We start from the raw sequence: 17142 nt of genomic DNA, 5'->3' as shown, positions 1-17142 counted from the left end.
TGCGCATCTTCTCTCGCCCACCGCGGACATCCGCAAAATGTTCAGGCGTATATCTGGATCGAAGCCTGCGCTACAAAGTGACTTTCAGCGATGGAACGCGGTCAAAGCGCTCACAGCTTCTCGCGATGCGTTACTCATTCATGCGATGACTGCTAGTGACGCAAGCGATGGATTGTCTCATTCGTCAGGCTCGCAAAGAAGTAGCCAATCCGCGTCGGATCGCCTTCAATATCCTATGGTACGGAGGCCACGCAGCGCTATTCGCCGTCGGCTGGGTCGAACAGAAGAACAACCCCCGCCTTGCTGCACTGAACGGTCTCAAAGCTTCCGTCTGGTTCTCACGCGGTGCAGGACTATGTCTTGCTGCCGATGGTGCTCTGCTTCTGCTGCCTCTACTGCGAAATGCGATTCGTTACTTGCGACCTCGATTGGCTTGGCTCATGCCGCTCGATGAGGGCACCTGGTTTCATCGTCAGACTGCCTACTCGCTGCTCTTCTTTACTATCGTCCATGTTACGGCGCATTATATCAATTTCTATGGCGTAGAGATCACCCAAGTCCGACCTCAGGCGGCTTGGCAAATTCACTATGACTCGCCGGCTGGCATTACTGGACATGTCATGCTGCTCCTTGTACGCATCAGTTCCTTGCGATTGAAGATATTGCTAAGGACGCGCGGATAGATGCTGCTTATGTACACAGTGCGCAGGCTTGCTCTGCATGAAGCCTGACTGATCAGCACGACAGACTGCCCATCATAGCATGCGAAAGCAGTGCTTCGAAGCCTTTTGGTACACGCATCATCTCGCGTTCTTCTTCATGGCAGGTCCGGCTCGATTAGGGTAAGAGCATGTGCTCACAAATGAAATAGCTTGGTCTTTACACACACGCAACGGGATGTTTCGTTCGAGGTTCACTGCCCGGCGAGCCTGTGCAGTGTCTCGGCTACAACTCTTGGCGAGTGACCATCATTGGAGGCATCCTCTACTTTTGCGAGAGGGTCTGGCGAGAGGTATGGATAGAGCTATCGTGCCAGCGCGAGCGCGATCTAACGAATGCGCAGATTCGCTCAAGACGACGAACACGCATCGTTGGAGTGCTCATGCATCCTTCCGGCACGATGGAAATCAGGTTCAAGAAATCGTCAATGAGCTATCGCGCTGGCCAATGGTGCTTTCTCTGCATCCCCGAAGGCAGGCTCCTCGCCTACTCGTACGAGCAAGACTGATCATGCTGTAGTCTCCCGCCTCCAATGGCATCCATTCACAATCAGTAGCGCACCCGATGATCCTTTCATCTCTGTTCACGTGCGACAAGTTGGCGATTGGACGCAAGCGGTGGGTACGCGGCTCGGTTGCACAGCCATTGCAACGAGCAAAACCGAGAAGAAGCTAGCAGCCAGACCTAGCGTTTTCGAGCCGGTTACGATGCCACACGGCTTCGTCATGCCTTATCTGAAAGTCGATGGAGCCTATGGCGCTCCAGCAGAGGATGTATTCAAGTACGAAGTGGCCGTACTGGTCGGTGCAGGCATCGGCGTGACACCTTTTGCTTCTGTGCTCAAGGATATCTCGAACCAGCGAAAACGAGGCACACTCAAACATTTGCGTCGAGTCGAGTTCATCTGGCTCTGTCGCGAGGCGGAAAGCTTCGAGTGGTTCCAAGCACTCCTCAGTACGATCGAGGACGAATCGATCGACTTTCTTCGTATATCTATCTACATGACTGGCCGCTTGCCTACTGAAGATCTATGGAACGTTGTCATAAATACGTGCGCCCATCACTGGCTCATATAATAACGCCCTGACAATATGAGCAGAGCTGGTCAGGAATTCGATGCTTTGACAAAGTTACGCAGTCGGACATACTTTGGTCGACCAGCATTCGGACAGATCTTTGAGAACTTGCGAAGATCTGTCAGATCTGGCCAGTATTTGCCGGGCGCAGAAGTCTCCCTTTTGACCCGTGTGGGCGTTTTCTTTTGCGGCTCGTCAGGCATGGCGAAAGTGCTGCAGAGCGAGACCAGAAAGGCGTCAGGCAAGTCGGTCCGCTTTACGCTGCACAAAGAGCATTTCTAGCTCTATTGCAGGCTCTTTGTTGACCCTTGTTGTCCGTTGCATGCTTCATGTCGATTGCATGCGCTTGCTGAGGATGAGATAGTTCTCGTGTCGTGGACAGATCTCGTCCTCTTGATATCTTTTCGAGGCAGTCAGCTTCAGTAGCTTTGGCGCGCGAGAGATCATACCCCAGACTGCGATAGAAAGCAAGAGCGTCCACGTTGATCTTGAACACAGTCAACATGACCTTTTGCAGTCTGTAGTGCTTCGCATATTGCTCAAGCAATGCCATGAGGCGCTGTCCAATGCCTTGTCGTCTTACGGCGACTTGAAGCTCATAACTGCAGCTCGTCAACACTTCCAGTGAGCGTTACGTGCGAGCTTACCAATACACGACCGAGTATACTCTCGATGCGCGCAGTGATTCTTCGGTATCGAAGCGGAACATGACATAGCCTTGCAGCTCTTGATTCGGCTCAAGTGGCGGCACGACAAGAAAGCGCGATGCTGCGTTGAATAGCTCTTCTCTCTTCGCTTGAGCATCATATCCTCCAGTGGATTCATACCTGCGACTCTGATTAAGCCCTTGCGCAAATGATCATGATGTCATGGCGCACATATTCCGCATATTCCGCTCAAAGAGGCTGATAACATTATCGCGTTGCGGCCGTATTAGGGTGGAGGGCGAATGCAGCCCAATCGACAAGCCATTGTCGTCGTTGCTGAGGAAGAGTCTGAGCAGCTTGCGCAAGGTCGTCACTGACGCACGCTGCGCGGATTCGAGGTCGCTCATCGACGGAGAGAAAGACGAAAGCGACGCGCCGCGACCGTCACTCGGCGACCTGCATCCCACTCGAAGTCATCAACAGCAAGCGCAGGCACAACAAATTGATTATGCTCATGTCATAGTTAAGTAGCAGTAGAGACGAACGCATGATGGCGGCGAGCCAGATCAGCCAGCAATTGAGCTCGACGAGCAAGCGATTCGCAGGCACGCCAGACTATCTCGCGCCAGAGGTCGTGCTTGGCTTGCGCATGGACGAGATGGCCGACTGGGTGAGCTGAGAGGAGCGGAAGAGCGTGGCAGCGCTGATGTAGATGCTACACAGTGGGCCCTAGGCGTAGTCACGTACGAGTTTCTCTACGGCGTACCGCCCTTCCACGATTCAACAGCCGAGAAAGTATTCGACAACATCTTATCTCGTCGCATAGACTGGCACGAGAACGAAGTAGAGATATCGGCCGAAGCGCGCGACTTTATCAACAGACTGCTCTGCACGGATCCTGAACGGCGGCTAGGCGCGAAAGGCGCGCAAGAAGTCAAAGATCATCCCTTCATGCAGGCTATCGACTTTGAGAATCTCATGAACAGCGATGCCTTCTTTGTGCCGACAAGCGAGGATCCCGAGAACACGGATTATTTCGACGCGAGGGGAGCTACGCAAGAGATTTTCAGCGATGAGGATCCTGATCAGACTGCCATACCGCCCTTGTTGGAGGAGATACCTGCGCCGAGATATCCGCAGCTATTGTCTTCGATCACAACAACGAATCTCGCTGCTGTCGTGACTTCTGCACCAGCACTGCCGACGGCAACAGCAAGCGCTATAGAACCTACTGCGCCGCAAGCGCCATCGTCAGCAGAGGCTTCTGCTCGCTCTTCACCAAGAAGAGAGCGATCGGAGACCGTACCCTTGCCTGTACAAGACGAGTTCGGCGCCTTCAATTTCAAAAATCTGGATGTCCTGAAGCAAAAGAACGACGACGTCATCAAACGAATGCGATCGGATCAATTCTCTACCGGGCCAAACACAGGTCTATCAGACTCCTTGGGCTCACAGCGACATGCTTCGGGAGGATCTCACGGTAACAAGTCACGTTCGGGTTCAGGCAGTGGCAAGCTGCCCTCACCCAGTGCATCGACTTCCTCGCCGATGTCAACTCCATCTCGTGGCGTGCTTCCGCTACCCTCCTCTCCTTATCGTGCAAGTCATACCAGACGACCTTCAGAGCTTCCTAGTGCAGCTGATCGATTCAAAGACCGCTTCACGCAAGATCACGAGCATAATGAGCACTCTCGACGAAGCTCAATGCCTACCAGATTGCGCGCCAATTCTATCAGCGAAGGCGAGAGAAGGGTCGCCTCGTTGGGCGAATGGAGCATGCCGCGAACCTTCTCGGGTCAAGGGCAGCAGGCGGATATGCTCGTTGCACCTCCCGACGGCAGCGATCGAGACGGCTCTCCAGTTGATCCCAAAGCTGAGCGCACTGTCGATTGTCTGATAGCGGAAGATAACCCAATCTCGAGCAAGATATTGGAAACGCTCCTGACGCGCTTAGGCTGCCGCTGTGTCGTCGTGCACAATGGCGAAGAAGCGATCCGATGCTCGATGGGTGAAGTGACATTTGATATCATCTTTCTTGATATGATGATGCCCATACGTACGTCTGTATGCCATCATGGGCAAACTTGAATAGCTGAAAGAGCAGATAGTCGATGGAGAGGCAGCTGCTAAGATGATCAAATCCACACGTAACCCCAATCAGGATACGCCCATTGTCGCTGTGACGAGCTATAGCGACATGCCAGAAGGCGACCCGTTGTCTGAAGAAGGGACCATCTTCAGTGCCGTTGTTGCCAAGCCGGTCAACAAGACAAATGTGCTCAGCGTATTCAGAAAGCTAGGGTTCGAAGTAGCGAGCTCGGTCGGCCCGCTAACGAGCGCGCTGGAGCATGTCAGCTTGCGTTCTGCTTCACTAGTCACGACTTCACCACGACGAGCTGCGATTACTGGCGACATATGATCGTTATGCTTGCACGGCCCCACCCACAACAAATTCGAATTACTGTTCTTGACATGTGTATGTGCTTGCTCTATGATTATGCGTCCTCGTGCTAAAATGAAATTTGCTATGGTTCAAAGAATTCGCCACCGGCAATCTTTGATTCGTACAAGGCTTGCCAGTCGTCGTTCAGCAATGCGTCGACTCGGCCAAGGTATTGCTCGTCCGACAGTTCTGGCGGGAGATAGGGCTCCGTCATAGGATTGGCCAATGCTGATTGTACTGCTTCGAGTAGCGCCGTGCCCTTCTTCGCGAGGACATTGTAGACATAAGGCGGACCATAGTGCAGCAGGAACTTGTGCTGTTCCTCACGCGAGTCAGCTGTTGTTGTCATCCGGTACATGCAATAGACTCGCCTGTGCTTTCCAGTGAACGAAATCGCCATCCCATTCGGTTCCATGGCCGCCATTGACAGGTAGACCAGGATTGATAAACGGTGTGCCCTGACCAAACGAGATCAGCTGCGTCACATGACAGCACGATGCAATACACCATGCAGATAGCTTCGAGCGGTGACGGTGATTCTGTAGGTCCGCCGACACCAATGACGACCTTTGCGGTACCAAGAGCTTCGATGAACCCTGCACGAGTAGCAGGGCCGAGATTCTCGATCGAGTCTGGCAATGGCTCTTCGCCTTCCTTTGCCTCTTTGACGCCTGCGACGAGCTTGAGGCCGGTAGCATCGACGACCGTTTTGAAGTCCTCTGGCTGCCAGGAGCACTTGGATTCGAGAAAGTAGCGACGCTCTTTGCCAAGCACGTATGCCTTGTGCGACCGATCCGCAAAAGGTACGTAAGGGAACATGCTGCAGTCCTTGGACAGCGTAATGCCCAGCCATGTAGCTTCGGCAACGGGGATGCCTGTGAGAAAAGTCAGCAGATTATTGGCGGGAGCACTTTGTGCCTACCTGTGAGATGCCACTTCCATCGAGAGACGGTCTCGTAATCGGGCAAGATCGATCCCATTGCGTCCCATGCGAACATCTTCCATTTGGGTATCCCGTCCTCGTTCGTATCAGACAGTAAGCAGCGCGCGTTTTTCAGCATGCATTCCCGTTCGCCAGTGTAATCGAAGATGACCGCTCTGACATGTTCGCCTAGGATCTTGTATAGCGTAGAGATCTTTTGCACAATCTCATCGATCTTGCCCATCTCGCCTTCGTCCAGATAGATGAACGGGTAGCCTCCCTGATCCATCGCGTACATGAACGACTTTGCCAAAATAGCCTCGCCGTTTGCGAAAGCAGAAGGGCGCTCAAATGTGCCATCGAGTGCCCATCGGAAGCGTCCTGCCCCACAAAGGACGACCTTTTTGGCGTGGGCAGGACACTGGTCGGCGTTGATGACGCAATGGTAGGCAATGGCCAAGTCTCGTCTTCGCTTCTCCTTCCACTCGGACTCTCGACCTGCGCTCAGTGGAGGCGGAGGGAAGAAGTGAGATGCAAATTCTCGCGCTTCATCGTCTGGCTTGATATCGTCGAGTGACTTGCTCGTTGATTCTGGCTCGGTATGCTTGCTTTCGTCGATAGCAGGAGCTACAGGCGGCTTGGCAGGTGATATTGGCCGTTTTGCCTGTGCCTCGTTGAGGAGCTCGTCATTCAATTGACGATGAAGAGCAGGCTCGGCGTCACTTTGATCTGATAACAGCTCATCAGAGCCCAAGTCATCTTGTTGCTCGCCGAACTTTTTGTCGGACGGGTGATGACCGAGGCTACCCAAGAAGCGCTGCTTTTGAGCTTGTGCCGCTAGCTGGACTCGGGTATCGCTGTAGCTCCACAGGACGAGCAAGAGGAGTGCAGCGAGGAGGACAAAGGGTATCAGTCGCTTTCGGACTCTGCTGGCAACCAAGTCGACCCAATTGCCGGCGGTTGAGCTCCTGTGCATGACAGCGCTCGTGCGCAGCATGTGCTGAGCGCAGGCTGCACTTGAGCAGCGTCTCGAACCAGTAGCGCCAACCGTCGTGCAGCAGATCGTGAGAGCCACGTGTTCGATCAGACGAATCTTGCTATTCGAAATAATTCGGGATCATAAAATGACGGCCAAGACGACTTGGCTCTTTGGGACGCAGAACTCGAGCAAAGGGCCTTCATTGGTGCCAATGCAGAGTGTTGACAAGAGGTGCTACGGCCACACCTCCAAACGAGACTGCACACAGACTGAAGGGATGACAAAGAGCGGCAAAACGCGATGATGGCAAGAGACAGGCTGACGTGCCTGAAATCGAAGAGCATACCGAGCAGAGCAAGCGAACGAACGCAAACGTGCCTGTCGTCGAAGAGCATACCGATCAGAGCGAATGACGACGCAGACCTGCTTGACCATCCTGCCGTGTACAAACTTTTTTCTCTCAGCAGTCCCGGGCGTCCCCACCGCCTACGTGCTGATCGTACCCTCGAGAGAGGTCAGTCTATGGCTTCACACATGGGACTGTAGCTGACTACCACTCAGCACAGTCGCGACTCTCGATGATGCGATCAAGGTCCCGCTCAGGAGAGCAGCAGCACACTGTCAACACTCTCCTAGCTACTCATACAGTCAAGACTGAGAGACCTCGCTCAGTCGCGACCGTCTTGTCTGTGTCATGCCAGCGCAGACGCATGGATAGGACGTCTTGGGCACTGGCGACTGTAAAGTAGCACCAATCGCACCCTGTGTCGAGATGTATCCATTCGCCGCAGCGCACAATGGCTCGGCGAACCGGTCACTCCTCAAGATGTGACTGCAAAAGATCGGTCAAAAACCCGACAAGGGCATGCTCTCACCGCCTGCCTGGCCTCACGGCCGAACCCCGTGGCTTAATCGCCTACCGCCTGTGGCTGCGAAGCCAAATTACAACGGCCGGATCGCTGACTGCAATTGCTACCGCGTGCAGACTTGTTCCTTCATCTCACCTTCGTAGATGATTATCACTGCCTGCTTCTAGGCAATGTTTCCTGTCATGGTCAGATGACAATTGCTCTGTCAATGTAGAGCCAATCGTGGCCTCTGAGCCAATCGAGCCGATGAGCCAAGCGGGCCATCGAGCTAATCTGTCGATCGCATATCGACCTGTGCGCCTATCGAGGCGACAATACCCGCAACGCAGCGGAGATGCAAATCTCATTCCAAGGAGGAGCGAGTCATCCCCAGGAAGGGGATGCGCGGCCTTTGAGCCAATCGAGCCGATGAGCCATATGGGCCATCGAGCTAATCTGTCGATCGCATATCGACCTGTACGCCTATCAAGGCGACAGTACCCGCAACGCAGCGGAGATACAAATCTCATTCCAAGAAGGAGTGAGTCATCCCCAGGAAGGGGATGCGCGGCCTTTGAGCCAATCGAGCCGATGAGCCAAATGGGCCATCGAGCTAATCTGTCGATCGCATATCGACCTGTGCGCCCTCAAGGCGACAATACCCGCAACGCAGCGGAGAGACAAATTTCACTCCAAGGAGAAGTGAGTCATCCCCAAGAAGGGGATGCGCGCGTGGGATGCCATTGACAAGGCATCTAACGCTGCCATCGGATCGGCGCTTCTGCCGGTCATGGCTAAATTGGTGTATGCCGCTTCCGGACGGACGCGGCTGACATTAGGGCGTCACCACCTATGTACTCTGCGCCGTCAGATCACAGATGTGCTCACTCGCGAGTCGCGACGCTCTTGTCGGCTTCGGCCGATCGGATACCGTCCTCAGTCGCGTGCTCGAGCGCTTGACACACTCTTGCGCTCAACCTCTGCAAGAGCCTGCCGAGATGCTATCGATGCTCTCGATCGATAGCCTCATCTGTACTTACGTTCATGCAAGTGCTAAAAAGGGAAATCTTTGTGCCTTTCGTTCCGAACATGAGCGCGACTTTTTTCCGCCTTGAGCTTGCCGTTCAATCCTACACATCCTTCGGCTTGGCGTTGTCGGCTCTTTCATTCGTTGACGTTGCCCGTACTGCCCAACAACGACATGCCTGCGCGGACCAGCCTCACTGTGTCCTGCTCGAATGACCTCAAATGTGCCTTTGTTCGAATATGCTCTTTTTTCAATCGCACACCGACGCACGCTCGGTCTGGCCAAGTTCGGAATGTCAACCATTGTTCGCTTAGCGATTGCGCCGGATTCTCAATAGTATATGCTCATGACGCTCGGTTGTGTCATGCTCGACAATGGTCAACAATGGCCCGCACAATAGACAATGGTTGTCTCGCAATGCTTGCTCTCACGGCCATTGCAATCAGCAAAGCTCTCATTGTCACCCATTCGCGGTCGCACTCATACGGTCGACAATGCCTAACTGCGGACTAGGCGTATATAAGCCGGACGGCTCGTTCGAATACCATCAACACCTCCACAAGTCTCTCATAGCAATCACCTCAGCTCTCACTAGCAATACCAGCTCAATACTTAGCAATGGCACCCGCACAACTTCGAGTGAGCTCCTCTGCTGAGCAGCAAGTCATCCCGCCAGGCGGCTCAGTCGTCTTCTGTAAGTCGCTTGAACAGGCTGAGCTGTGTCTGAGGCTTACACGACATGCAGGCACAATCAGCAAAGAGGCGAGCACGAGTCAGATCCCGCCTGGCGGCTCCGTCGTCTTCTGCGTCATCGCTTGAGCAAGCCATAGTGAGTTCACAAACCGGCCCAATCCATCACGGTCGCTGACTTCGCAGGTAGGAGAATGCTTTGTGCTCAGGAGGCAGCGCTGGTCGCGCCAGATGTATGACAGAGCGATATGCAATGTTCAAGTTGTGACCAAGGGCTGCTCCAGTACTGATCCTGGAGGCGCATCGGATGAGCAGCATTTGTATGGTCGAGATGACCTGATCGTGTTATATTGTTGACACGCTGACGTCGCTGACACACGCATATCGTCGACATCGTCGACCGTCGCGTTGATTGTCGAACAGCAACGTCAGTGATAGCGCTCTAGCATCACGTGCATGGCAGATGACTTCGCTGACGGCGCTCATCAAAGAGGCGGTGCGAGCACGATCATCACTTCACTATGTACCCGGACAGGCAGCCTTGCAAGAAAGAGCAGGGCAAACAAGTAGACCAAGCTCGGCAGATTTCTGGTTACCGAGATTGCCCGGTCAGCCTGCAGATCTCGACTTGCGACTGTACGCCGGCCATCTGAATGCATACCCATCCAGTGATCTCACGACCGATGCCAAGCTGTTCTTCTTGCTCGCAAAGGCAGCCCATCCTCCAGCTCAGCAACGCTTGATAGTCTGGTTTCAAGGCGGCCCAGGCTGCTCGAGCATGGATGGAGCGCTTATGGAGATCGGACCTGTGCGGATAGCGAGCAATAACACTCTCGTAGCTTCACCATCGTCTGCGTCGGAGTACGCGACTGTCCTGTTCGTAGATCAGCCGGCAGGCACGGGCTTTTCCTACATCAACGCCGGCGAGCCAGCGACGGAGCTCACGGCTGCAGCCAACAGAATTGTCGACTTCCTGGTTGAGTTCTATGTCGTCTTTCCCGAACTTGCTCAAGTCGACTTGTACCTCGCCGGCGAGTCATTCGCAGGCGTCTACATACCCCATTTCGCCAGAGCTATCAAGCGCTCGACCCTCATAACGGCGCCGCTTCGAGGCATGATCATCGGCAACGGATGGCTCGATCCTCGTGTACAATATGAAGCCTACTGGGATCAAGCTGTTGCAGCCAACTTGATGCAGAACAGAAAAGCCAGAGACAAGGCGAGCAGCGCAATGCAACGATGTCGCAACCTGCTCTACTCGGACGATCCAGATCAGATTGCCAAGGGCGTCATCGTTATTCAAGAGTGCGAGGATGCGCTCAATGCAATCTTGTCAGCAGCGACAAAGACCGTCGACGGCCAGAGGCTTTGCGTCAATGTGTACAATACATTAGAATGGCAACAATGCGGCGCAGACTATCCGCCCGAAGTGGCCTGGCTCACGCCTTACTTACAGTCCAGTAATGTCATCTCGCGGCTCCATGCATCCTCCAAGAGTCTACCTTGGACACAATGCAACGATACTGTCACCGACCAGTTCTGGGCGCCCAGCTCGAGTCCCTCTGTCGAGCTTCTGCCGGAGTTGCTAGATGACGTCGCACTGTTGCTTTACGCGGGCGAGAATGACTTTATGTGTGGCGCGCTAGGCCTAGAACGGACGATCGGCAATCTGACATATCAGGGAGCTCGCGGCTTTGCTGGACAGAATGCAAGCGATTGGTACGTTAACGACACCTACGTTGGCCGGTGGACGGAGAGAGACCATCTCACGTTTGCACTCATCTCGAACGCGTCACACATGGCAGCTCGCGAGCGTCCGATGGCTATCAATGACATGCTCCAGCGCTTTCTCAACATCTCACTCCTAGCCGCAGCAGGCTTTACAGCTACGCATCACGCGAGCTCAGTGGGCAATCAAACTGCTCGCAAGCTTGGTCTCACTCGTCCAAATGGGACCAGCTGGTCAGAGCCCACGAAGCAAGATGACAAAGGCTTTGGATTCGGGGACGAGTTGGACAATGCCACTGGACTCGTCAAGGACAGAGAGCGCTACTACGGCCCCAGACGATCCGCTGCGCTTGTCATCGCAGTACTCGTGCTCGGTACAGCGATCTATTTTGGCGTTCGCGCATTGGCCGTCAAGGGGCATACAAAGAAGCAACACTCTCGCAGCACAAGTGCGGCGTCAACTGTACGCTCAGCACGCTCTCGAACGACCACCGTGCAATCCCTCAACGAGGCCGAAGAAGGCGCAGCTCTGTTGCCAGTGCGGGATGCTTCACCGTCAAAAGTCAGCCGAGTATGATGTCCCAACATTATGCATCTTGCGTTCGACTTTACAAATGCGGCATGAAACACTGCTCATTGCGATTCTTTGAGCTCTCTATCGACCCGGCATACGGTCTGAGCCCATCAGCAGCTGATTGAACAGTCCCGTAGCAGAGACTTCGCTTTTGCACTGTCCACGACGCATCAGTCAAGCCAGAAAAGCGAGCATCTGAGCGTACCTGGAGCATGTAAACGATGCCTGTCCTAGCCCCCTTGTCGCTGATCTCGATGGCTACGCCCGTCTTGCCGACACGCTCAACGCCGTCGGTGAGCACGAGCGTAGAGATGAGGACTGCCTTGTCGGACTCGACCACGAGCTGCTTGACGTTCGTCGGCATCTGCTGATACAGCTTCAGTTTCGATGCGCCAAGAGACTTCCATTGAGAGTGATTCTGCTTGAGGAAGACTTTGCATCGCATCTCTGCCACGACCGAGGACGTTACTGCGCCTGTTGCTTCATTGGGACTGCCAGGAGGGCTATCGTAGTCATCGTCTAGATCGCGCCCGCCTTTGCGACTCGCTCTCGAAGGTAGAGATGGATTGCGCGTGCCTCCAGGGAAGCCAGCCAGCTCATCGCGTGCAGGTGAGCGTGGTCCTGTTCTAGGACCGCTCAAGTCCATGATGAGAGAAGGCGGCTTGTATTGCTTCTCGCCGGAGCGATCGCGCATCTGCTCAGCAGATCGAGAGCGAAGAAGATGGTGCTCTCCGGATCCGGGTGCATGCAGGAGGGCGGCTGCAGAGGCACCGGGATCTGTTCTGCGAGAGATTGATGGCGCTCGCCCCATAGGACTCGCTTGCTGCGTTCTCTGCCCGTTCGAGTGATTGGACGCCAGGGAATATGCAGAAGTAGACTTTTTGAGCATCCTCTGCTGCTGCTGGCTGCCACCCGAAGGTCGTCTTGCTTGAATCGGCGAGCGGTGAGACCATGCTGAATCGCTGAGCCTCTCTGAGTCCTCCGATGAAAGACTGCCGTGATTGCCGGGTCTGAGATGCTGCGCCTTGTGTTGGTAGGACTGTGCGGGCGAGGGACTGCGGCCTTGTTGTGATGCACTTCCAGGACGAGAGATGTCGACCGGACTGCGCTGACCAGGTCTTCCTTGATCGCTGTACGACTTTGCCGGCGAGCTCTGTCCAGATCTGTTCTCGAAGGAGCCGGCCCCGTACATGCTTGTCTTGCGCGGTGGTCGAACGACCCCGGAAGCAGCCGGACTCGAGGCGGTTGATGATCTCAGCATATTGCCTGAATCAGTCTTTGCGGGTGAGCGAGCAGGTCTTCGGATCGTATCACGCTCATCCCGCCCGTTCCAAGCGAGTGGTGCACCCTGAGACTGATGGGGATCTTCGAGCGGCGGCAGAGCGCGATGGGAAGCGCTAGGCGCGGACGATCGATGGGCGGGACCTTGTACGCGAGACTGGTAGTCTTGCGAATACTCGCGAGCTGCCGAGCCGCGGGAGCTGAGGGAAGATTCAGAGGAAGCGTTGGCCAGCGGCATCGGGCCAGACGGAGCGGGTACCGAGTTGCGAAGCTCGTGTAACCAGTGATCGCGCTGCATGCGGTGCGGATCTTCCGGTACAGTCATGTAGAGCGTCTCCCGATCGAGCAATGTGAGGCTGAAGATAGCCATGCCTGGTGCTTCGACAGGACTAGCTTGCAGATGTCGCACCGAAAGAGGTGGGAATAGCAGCGCTAGGTCCTCCAGCCGACCCGTCGGTTCATGGCAGCCAGGCTTGTGCTCGCACATGAGTAACAAGTCCGTCAGCAAGATGAGATGCGCATTTGGGACCGCAAATTCGGCATGAGACGGGTCGCAGCTGGGTCTGAAAGAAAGGTAGACATTGCCTGTCTTGCGAACCGATCTTCGCATGGGAGCCCCGGCTGGATTGAAGTGCAATTTGCATCTCTGCGGTGCTCGCGTCAATAGCAAGCAAAGCATCTGTCTGGCACAAAAGCTTACCTTCGGCGTCATCGAAAAGATATCCAGTGTGCCAGACGTGTCTAGAATCTGCTCAATGTCGGTCGTTGTGATAAGGGCAGAGCTAGTGAGACTTTGCGACTGCGAATTGGCGCTTGCTAGCTTGCGCAGACTGGGACCATTTGAACTCATGGTGGTCATGCTACTCGAAGTTGACTGCGAATTGTGCAAATCTGCCGAGCCTTGGCCAGAGAAGGACTCTGCCGAATCTTTGCCCGAAGATGGCGTAGAGGGTAGGGGTGGCACTGGCGAGAGCGATTGCTCGCGACCGTGTTGCCGCTGTCGACTGTCCGAGGGCCGCCTGATGAATGACTGCGGTGGGTTTGGGGATGTAGGAGTCGGCAGATCCTCGTCGTCTTCATGTGCATTGTTGTCTTCGAACTGAAGTCTCTGGAAGTCTGGCATCGAGCCGTCGGCGCGTGTGATGGGTGGCAATTCCCTTCTGCCGTGATCGAAGGAGGGCTGGCGGCCGCCGTGTTGCTCGCGGTCGCGAGACGGTACAGGCGGTGGTAGCATTGGCAGATCAGCGGAAGGTGATCTGCGAGAAGTCGACAGCGCGTCGGGCGCCGTCTGCGATGGCAGCAAACCTCGCTCGCCTGCACGGTTGCGGAAATTTCTCTCAGCCGCCTCGATGAGGGAATCTAGACGCTGGTTCGCGCCGAGCAACAAACGGTGATCGTTCCGGCCCTCTGTGGTGCTTCTGAGCAAGCGAGCATAGAGGAGCTTATAGTATCGCAATCGATGCAAGGGTAAGCTGAACAAGAGATCGAGCGTCGTCGCTGGTTCTCGTCCGCTGTCCGATGTGGGCGAGGGCGTGTATGGGAACGACGCAGGGAAGCTGACCGCTGCCAGGATGACGTGAAGCTGCGGATTAGACTGAACGGGCTCGTAATCGTCGAATGAAGACCGGTAGGCCAGGGTATAATTCGTGTACGGCTTGTTGAGATCCTCAATCTGAATGCGCGATCAGTTGTCAGCGGAAAGCCAGAGCATGTAGCTACGTACCCATCGCATGAGAAGATCGCCAAGTGCTTTAGCAGTCTGTGGATTGGGCCCAATGTCCCTCAGACGGGCGAGGAAGGTCTTGTTGATCCGGTAGATAGATTCTATTGCACGGAAAACCATGTCAAGCGCTGGCGGCGGGAAGTTCGACCTGGACCAAGCTGACGCAACGCGCTACAGTACCATTATCAGCCAAGTAAAATATAGAGGCGGAAAGAGTCACCTTGATGACGACGGCTAGATCGTCGACGTAAGCCTTTTCGGTGTCGATGAGATCGATGAGCGGATTGGTGCTGATCGACTTGTGCGACGACGGGCTTGGCGTCATGTCCTTGCTATAGTCTTTGGGCGGCGGCGGAGGCGAGGGTAAGTCTGACGGTCCGGCTGCGTAGCTATCTCTCGCGCCGTCATCGTACTGATCTCGTGGGTGATGAGAGTACGCGTCAAGGACGGAATCTCTCGCAAATTCGCCCATGCCATTCTGATAAGGCGATGAGAGTGCGGGCAGCGATCTCGGCCCCATGCTGGCGTACCGCGGTCCGTTTGTACTCGAAGCAAAATGGGAAGGATAGGCAGAGTTACGTTGAGATTGGGTCGAGTAATGCGCGCCTGCTTGACTGCCATGACTTGCCCCTGCTGATGCTGTACCCCTGTAGTCCCTCGGCGAGCTTTGGCTCGAGGATGGACCTGCGCCGGGCGGATAGCCAGACGATTGACCTGAGCGAGTGTACTGATCCGTCGTCGCGTGGGCTGAGGAGTAGTAATCCTCCTCTCGTTGACGCGAGGTCGACGAGGAAGGATCTTGATAGTACTCTCCTCGGCTGGCCATTGTCAGCATTGCTCAAGTCGGGCGTCGTGTCGTCGTCCGATCCATGCAGACCTTGATGGATTTGGCTAGATTGACCTGCTTGTAAGTCGGTCGCACGGCGTAGGCTTGGCAGTGAGCAGGCTCTGTGCTGCCTTGGAATCCGAGCCGCTACAGTCAGACCTCCGCAATGCCCGTCTAGCTCTTTGTCCAAACCTGATGAGGTTGCGTTGGCAAGCAATCGTTCGGCGCTACAAAGGCAGTCCAGCTCTTGAGGTAGCCTTCCCTCGTCTTTGCCAGCCGATGCGACGCCGATGGAGGGGCTTAGCGACCCTGGAGCCCACGGCGAGACTCACTCGAGTCTGGCACGCCAAGGTCTGACAAACCCGAGTTTGCAAGGCTTTGAAACTTTTGCCTTTGTCTCGTCTCGACGTCCGAAGGCTTCCTCGTGATCCAGACAACTCCAGAGCCTGTGGCTACGTCTACGAGCCAGACAAGGGCAGCTCGGAAGCTCGTCGCTTGTAGCTCGCTGATCGACGATACAGTCCAAGTCGCGCTCGCACAAAAGCGACGCGTTCGAATGCGCGCCAGGCTCTTCAGAGATTCAGGCCATAGACGCAATGACGCCCACTATGTCAGCTGTATTGCATTCATGTGTGCGTGCTAGCTATCAAGGCAGATCGCCGGAGGGACTGCTAGCTTGATACAGTGGATCTGATCGTGCGAGAGGAGGGTACGCTCATCGACCGCCGTGGCCACTACCGCTGTGAGAGCCTTTTGAGACCGAGAATCCTCCGCCTCTGCACAGCTTGTTGATCAGTTCTGTACAAGCTGATCACCAGTGGCAGTATACGTACTGTGAGTCATTCTTCGATGCCGTTTTCTCCGGCGCGTCCCCGCCTTGCAGAGCGCCTTTCTTCAGTATCATCTCGACGACCTCATCTTGATTGTGAGTGCCGAAGACGCTGTCCAGCTCTTGGTTGGAAGGTCTTCCGAGGATACCTTGACTGCCTTGACCAGAATGCAAGACGTCAAAGCCTGAGAGCCGGCAAAGGATCGCAATCAGCGCCTGGCTATGTGATCATGCGCGACCTACTGTCCACGATCTCTGTCAATGGGATAGATCTGCCCGTCCTCAGTTAGCTCTCTGCATGCGGTTTCGACATTGCATTCGACTGACGTCTCGCCAGCTTTCCATCTGACAGCCAAGAGTAGGACGAATAAGTATCCTGACAGACGGGCTTGGCAAGTAGCGCGTACTTCTTCAGGGCAGCTGCATCTTCAATGATGACCATGAACTCATCTGTCCTGCATGACGAAGTAGCATGAGTTCAGCGCACAAGCCTGTCGCAAGAATCTCACGACTGCGAGTCCGGCTTATAGACGACCTTGTTCGTGCCTGCTCTCCTCTCATAGATAAGCATCGTAGAAGATACGCTCGGCCAAGGGCTACTGAGGTTGATGCCGAGGTCGCGTGGATGAGATGTTCATGCTTTGGGCATCGCTGCTGCATGAATGCCGCGCGGACGTCGTGCGTCGAAGATATAGGCATGTATCCGGCCATGATCCGCTACGGAATACGCACCTTTCGCCATGGTCTGATGATAGTATGGGTCGTGTGCTTCGGTCAAGTCAGCTCGACAAGTCGATGACGCGATGCACCGACCGATTACATTTGACAC

The 17142-nt window shown here is 55.0% G+C and overlaps 11 protein-coding genes across 11 annotated transcripts; 7 read left to right on the top strand and 4 right to left on the bottom strand.

Moving 5' to 3' along the window:
* Positions 1-167: 167 nt before the first annotated feature.
* On the top strand, positions 168-2078 carry L969DRAFT_94681 (uncharacterized protein; the record flags this gene model as incomplete). Its single annotated transcript, XM_014712710.1, has 7 exons — positions 168-632; positions 684-701; positions 748-822; positions 872-1012; positions 1064-1193; positions 1240-1771; positions 1820-2078. The coding sequence occupies 7 exons, from the start codon at positions 168-170 to the stop codon at positions 2076-2078; spliced, it is 1620 nt and encodes a 539-aa protein (XP_014568196.1).
* Positions 1984-2880, bottom strand: L969DRAFT_458926 (uncharacterized protein). The gene is made up of 4 exons (XM_014712709.1): positions 2675-2880; positions 2444-2623; positions 2246-2398; positions 1984-2196 (listed from the first exon to the last, which is right to left on the bottom strand). The coding sequence occupies exons 1-4, from the start codon at positions 2848-2850 to the stop codon at positions 2124-2126; spliced, it is 582 nt and encodes a 193-aa protein (XP_014568195.1). The 5' UTR covers positions 2851-2880; the 3' UTR covers positions 1984-2123.
* Positions 2881-2993: 113 nt separating this feature from the next.
* On the top strand, positions 2994-4862 carry L969DRAFT_49072 (uncharacterized protein; the record flags this gene model as incomplete). Its single annotated transcript, XM_014712708.1, has 3 exons — positions 2994-3113; positions 3167-4499; positions 4552-4862. 3 exons carry the CDS (start codon positions 2994-2996, stop codon positions 4860-4862), a joined length of 1764 nt encoding a protein of 587 aa, XP_014568194.1.
* L969DRAFT_622994 (glycosyltransferase family 18 protein) lies at positions 4581-6784 on the bottom strand (the record flags this gene model as incomplete). The annotated part of the gene is made up of 4 exons (XM_014712707.1): positions 4581-5202; positions 5243-5344; positions 5394-5761; positions 5809-6784. 4 exons carry the CDS (start codon positions 6782-6784, stop codon positions 4969-4971), a joined length of 1680 nt encoding a protein of 559 aa, XP_014568193.1. The 3' UTR covers positions 4581-4968.
* A 148-nt stretch (positions 6785-6932) lies between these two features.
* Positions 6933-7536, top strand: L969DRAFT_48668 (uncharacterized protein; the record flags this gene model as incomplete). Its single annotated transcript, XM_014712706.1, has 3 exons — positions 6933-7018; positions 7063-7301; positions 7349-7536. The coding sequence occupies 3 exons, from the start codon at positions 6933-6935 to the stop codon at positions 7534-7536; spliced, it is 513 nt and encodes a 170-aa protein (XP_014568192.1).
* A 48-nt stretch (positions 7537-7584) lies between these two features.
* Positions 7585-8382, top strand: L969DRAFT_48871 (uncharacterized protein; the record flags this gene model as incomplete). The annotated part of the gene is made up of 2 exons (XM_014712705.1): positions 7585-7795; positions 7847-8382. The coding sequence occupies 2 exons, from the start codon at positions 7585-7587 to the stop codon at positions 8380-8382; spliced, it is 747 nt and encodes a 248-aa protein (XP_014568191.1).
* A 43-nt stretch (positions 8383-8425) lies between these two features.
* On the top strand, positions 8426-8659 carry L969DRAFT_49385 (uncharacterized protein; the record flags this gene model as incomplete). Its single annotated transcript, XM_014712704.1, has 1 exon — positions 8426-8659. One exon carries the CDS (start codon positions 8426-8428, stop codon positions 8657-8659), a length of 234 nt encoding a protein of 77 aa, XP_014568190.1.
* A 621-nt stretch (positions 8660-9280) lies between these two features.
* On the top strand, positions 9281-9481 carry L969DRAFT_48704 (uncharacterized protein; the record flags this gene model as incomplete). The annotated part of the gene is made up of 2 exons (XM_014712703.1): positions 9281-9356; positions 9408-9481. The coding sequence occupies 2 exons, from the start codon at positions 9281-9283 to the stop codon at positions 9479-9481; spliced, it is 150 nt and encodes a 49-aa protein (XP_014568189.1).
* A 276-nt stretch (positions 9482-9757) lies between these two features.
* On the top strand, positions 9758-11703 carry L969DRAFT_87580 (uncharacterized protein). Its single transcript, XM_014712702.1, has one exon. The coding sequence runs from the start codon at positions 9816-9818 to the stop codon at positions 11655-11657; it is 1842 nt and encodes a 613-aa protein (XP_014568188.1). The 5' UTR covers positions 9758-9815; the 3' UTR covers positions 11658-11703.
* Positions 11704-11735: 32 nt separating this feature from the next.
* Positions 11736-15484, bottom strand: L969DRAFT_94673 (uncharacterized protein; the record flags this gene model as incomplete). The annotated part of the gene is made up of 5 exons (XM_014712701.1): positions 11736-11810; positions 11860-13581; positions 13636-14607; positions 14659-14829; positions 14879-15484. 5 exons carry the CDS (start codon positions 15482-15484, stop codon positions 11736-11738), a joined length of 3546 nt encoding a protein of 1181 aa, XP_014568187.1.
* A 602-nt stretch (positions 15485-16086) lies between these two features.
* Positions 16087-17079, bottom strand: L969DRAFT_87578 (uncharacterized protein). The gene is made up of 6 exons (XM_014712700.1): positions 16823-17079; positions 16721-16768; positions 16641-16658; positions 16557-16585; positions 16318-16498; positions 16087-16260 (listed from the first exon to the last, which is right to left on the bottom strand). The coding sequence occupies exons 1-6, from the start codon at positions 16882-16884 to the stop codon at positions 16200-16202; spliced, it is 399 nt and encodes a 132-aa protein (XP_014568186.1). The 5' UTR covers positions 16885-17079; the 3' UTR covers positions 16087-16199.
* Positions 17080-17142: the final 63 nt, after the last annotated feature.

Source organism: Mixia osmundae (assembly GCF_000708205.1).
Source record: "Mixia osmundae IAM 14324 unplaced genomic scaffold scaffold_5, whole genome shotgun sequence".
NCBI classification, from domain to species: domain Eukaryota; kingdom Fungi; phylum Basidiomycota; class Mixiomycetes; order Mixiales; family Mixiaceae; genus Mixia; species Mixia osmundae.
Note: the sequence above shows the minus strand (reverse complement) of the source record. Positions and strands in the feature narration are given on the sequence as shown.

What these genes read in the sequence shown, in the direction of transcription:
- L969DRAFT_458926 (XM_014712709.1), bottom strand. Translation starts at nt 2,850, where the DNA reads ATGAGCGACCTCGAATCCGCGCAGCGTGCGTCAGTGACGACCTTGCGC. An exon ending in GAGCGGAATATGCGGAATAT is followed by an intron (nt 2,624 to 2,674) that starts GTGCGCCATGAC and finishes TCAGAGTCGCAG; the next exon opens with GTATGAATCCACTGGAGGAT. An exon ending in GTATACTCGGTCGTGTATTG is followed by an intron (nt 2,399 to 2,443) that starts GTAAGCTCGCAC and finishes GACGAGCTGCAG; the next exon opens with TTATGAGCTTCAAGTCGCCG.
- L969DRAFT_87580 (XM_014712702.1), top strand. Translation starts at nt 9,816, where the DNA reads ATGACTTCGCTGACGGCGCTCATCAAAGAGGCGGTGCGAGCACGATCA.
- L969DRAFT_87578 (XM_014712700.1), bottom strand. Translation starts at nt 16,884, where the DNA reads ATGCTTATCTATGAGAGGAGAGCAGGCACGAACAAGGTCGTCTATAAG. An exon ending in TATAAGCCGGACTCGCAGTC is followed by an intron (nt 16,769 to 16,822) that starts GTGAGATTCTTG and finishes TTCGTCATGCAG; the next exon opens with GACAGATGAGTTCATGGTCA. An exon ending in GCATCGAAGAATGACTCACA is followed by an intron (nt 16,261 to 16,317) that starts GTACGTATACTG and finishes CAAGCTGTGCAG; the next exon opens with AGGCGGAGGATTCTCGGTCT.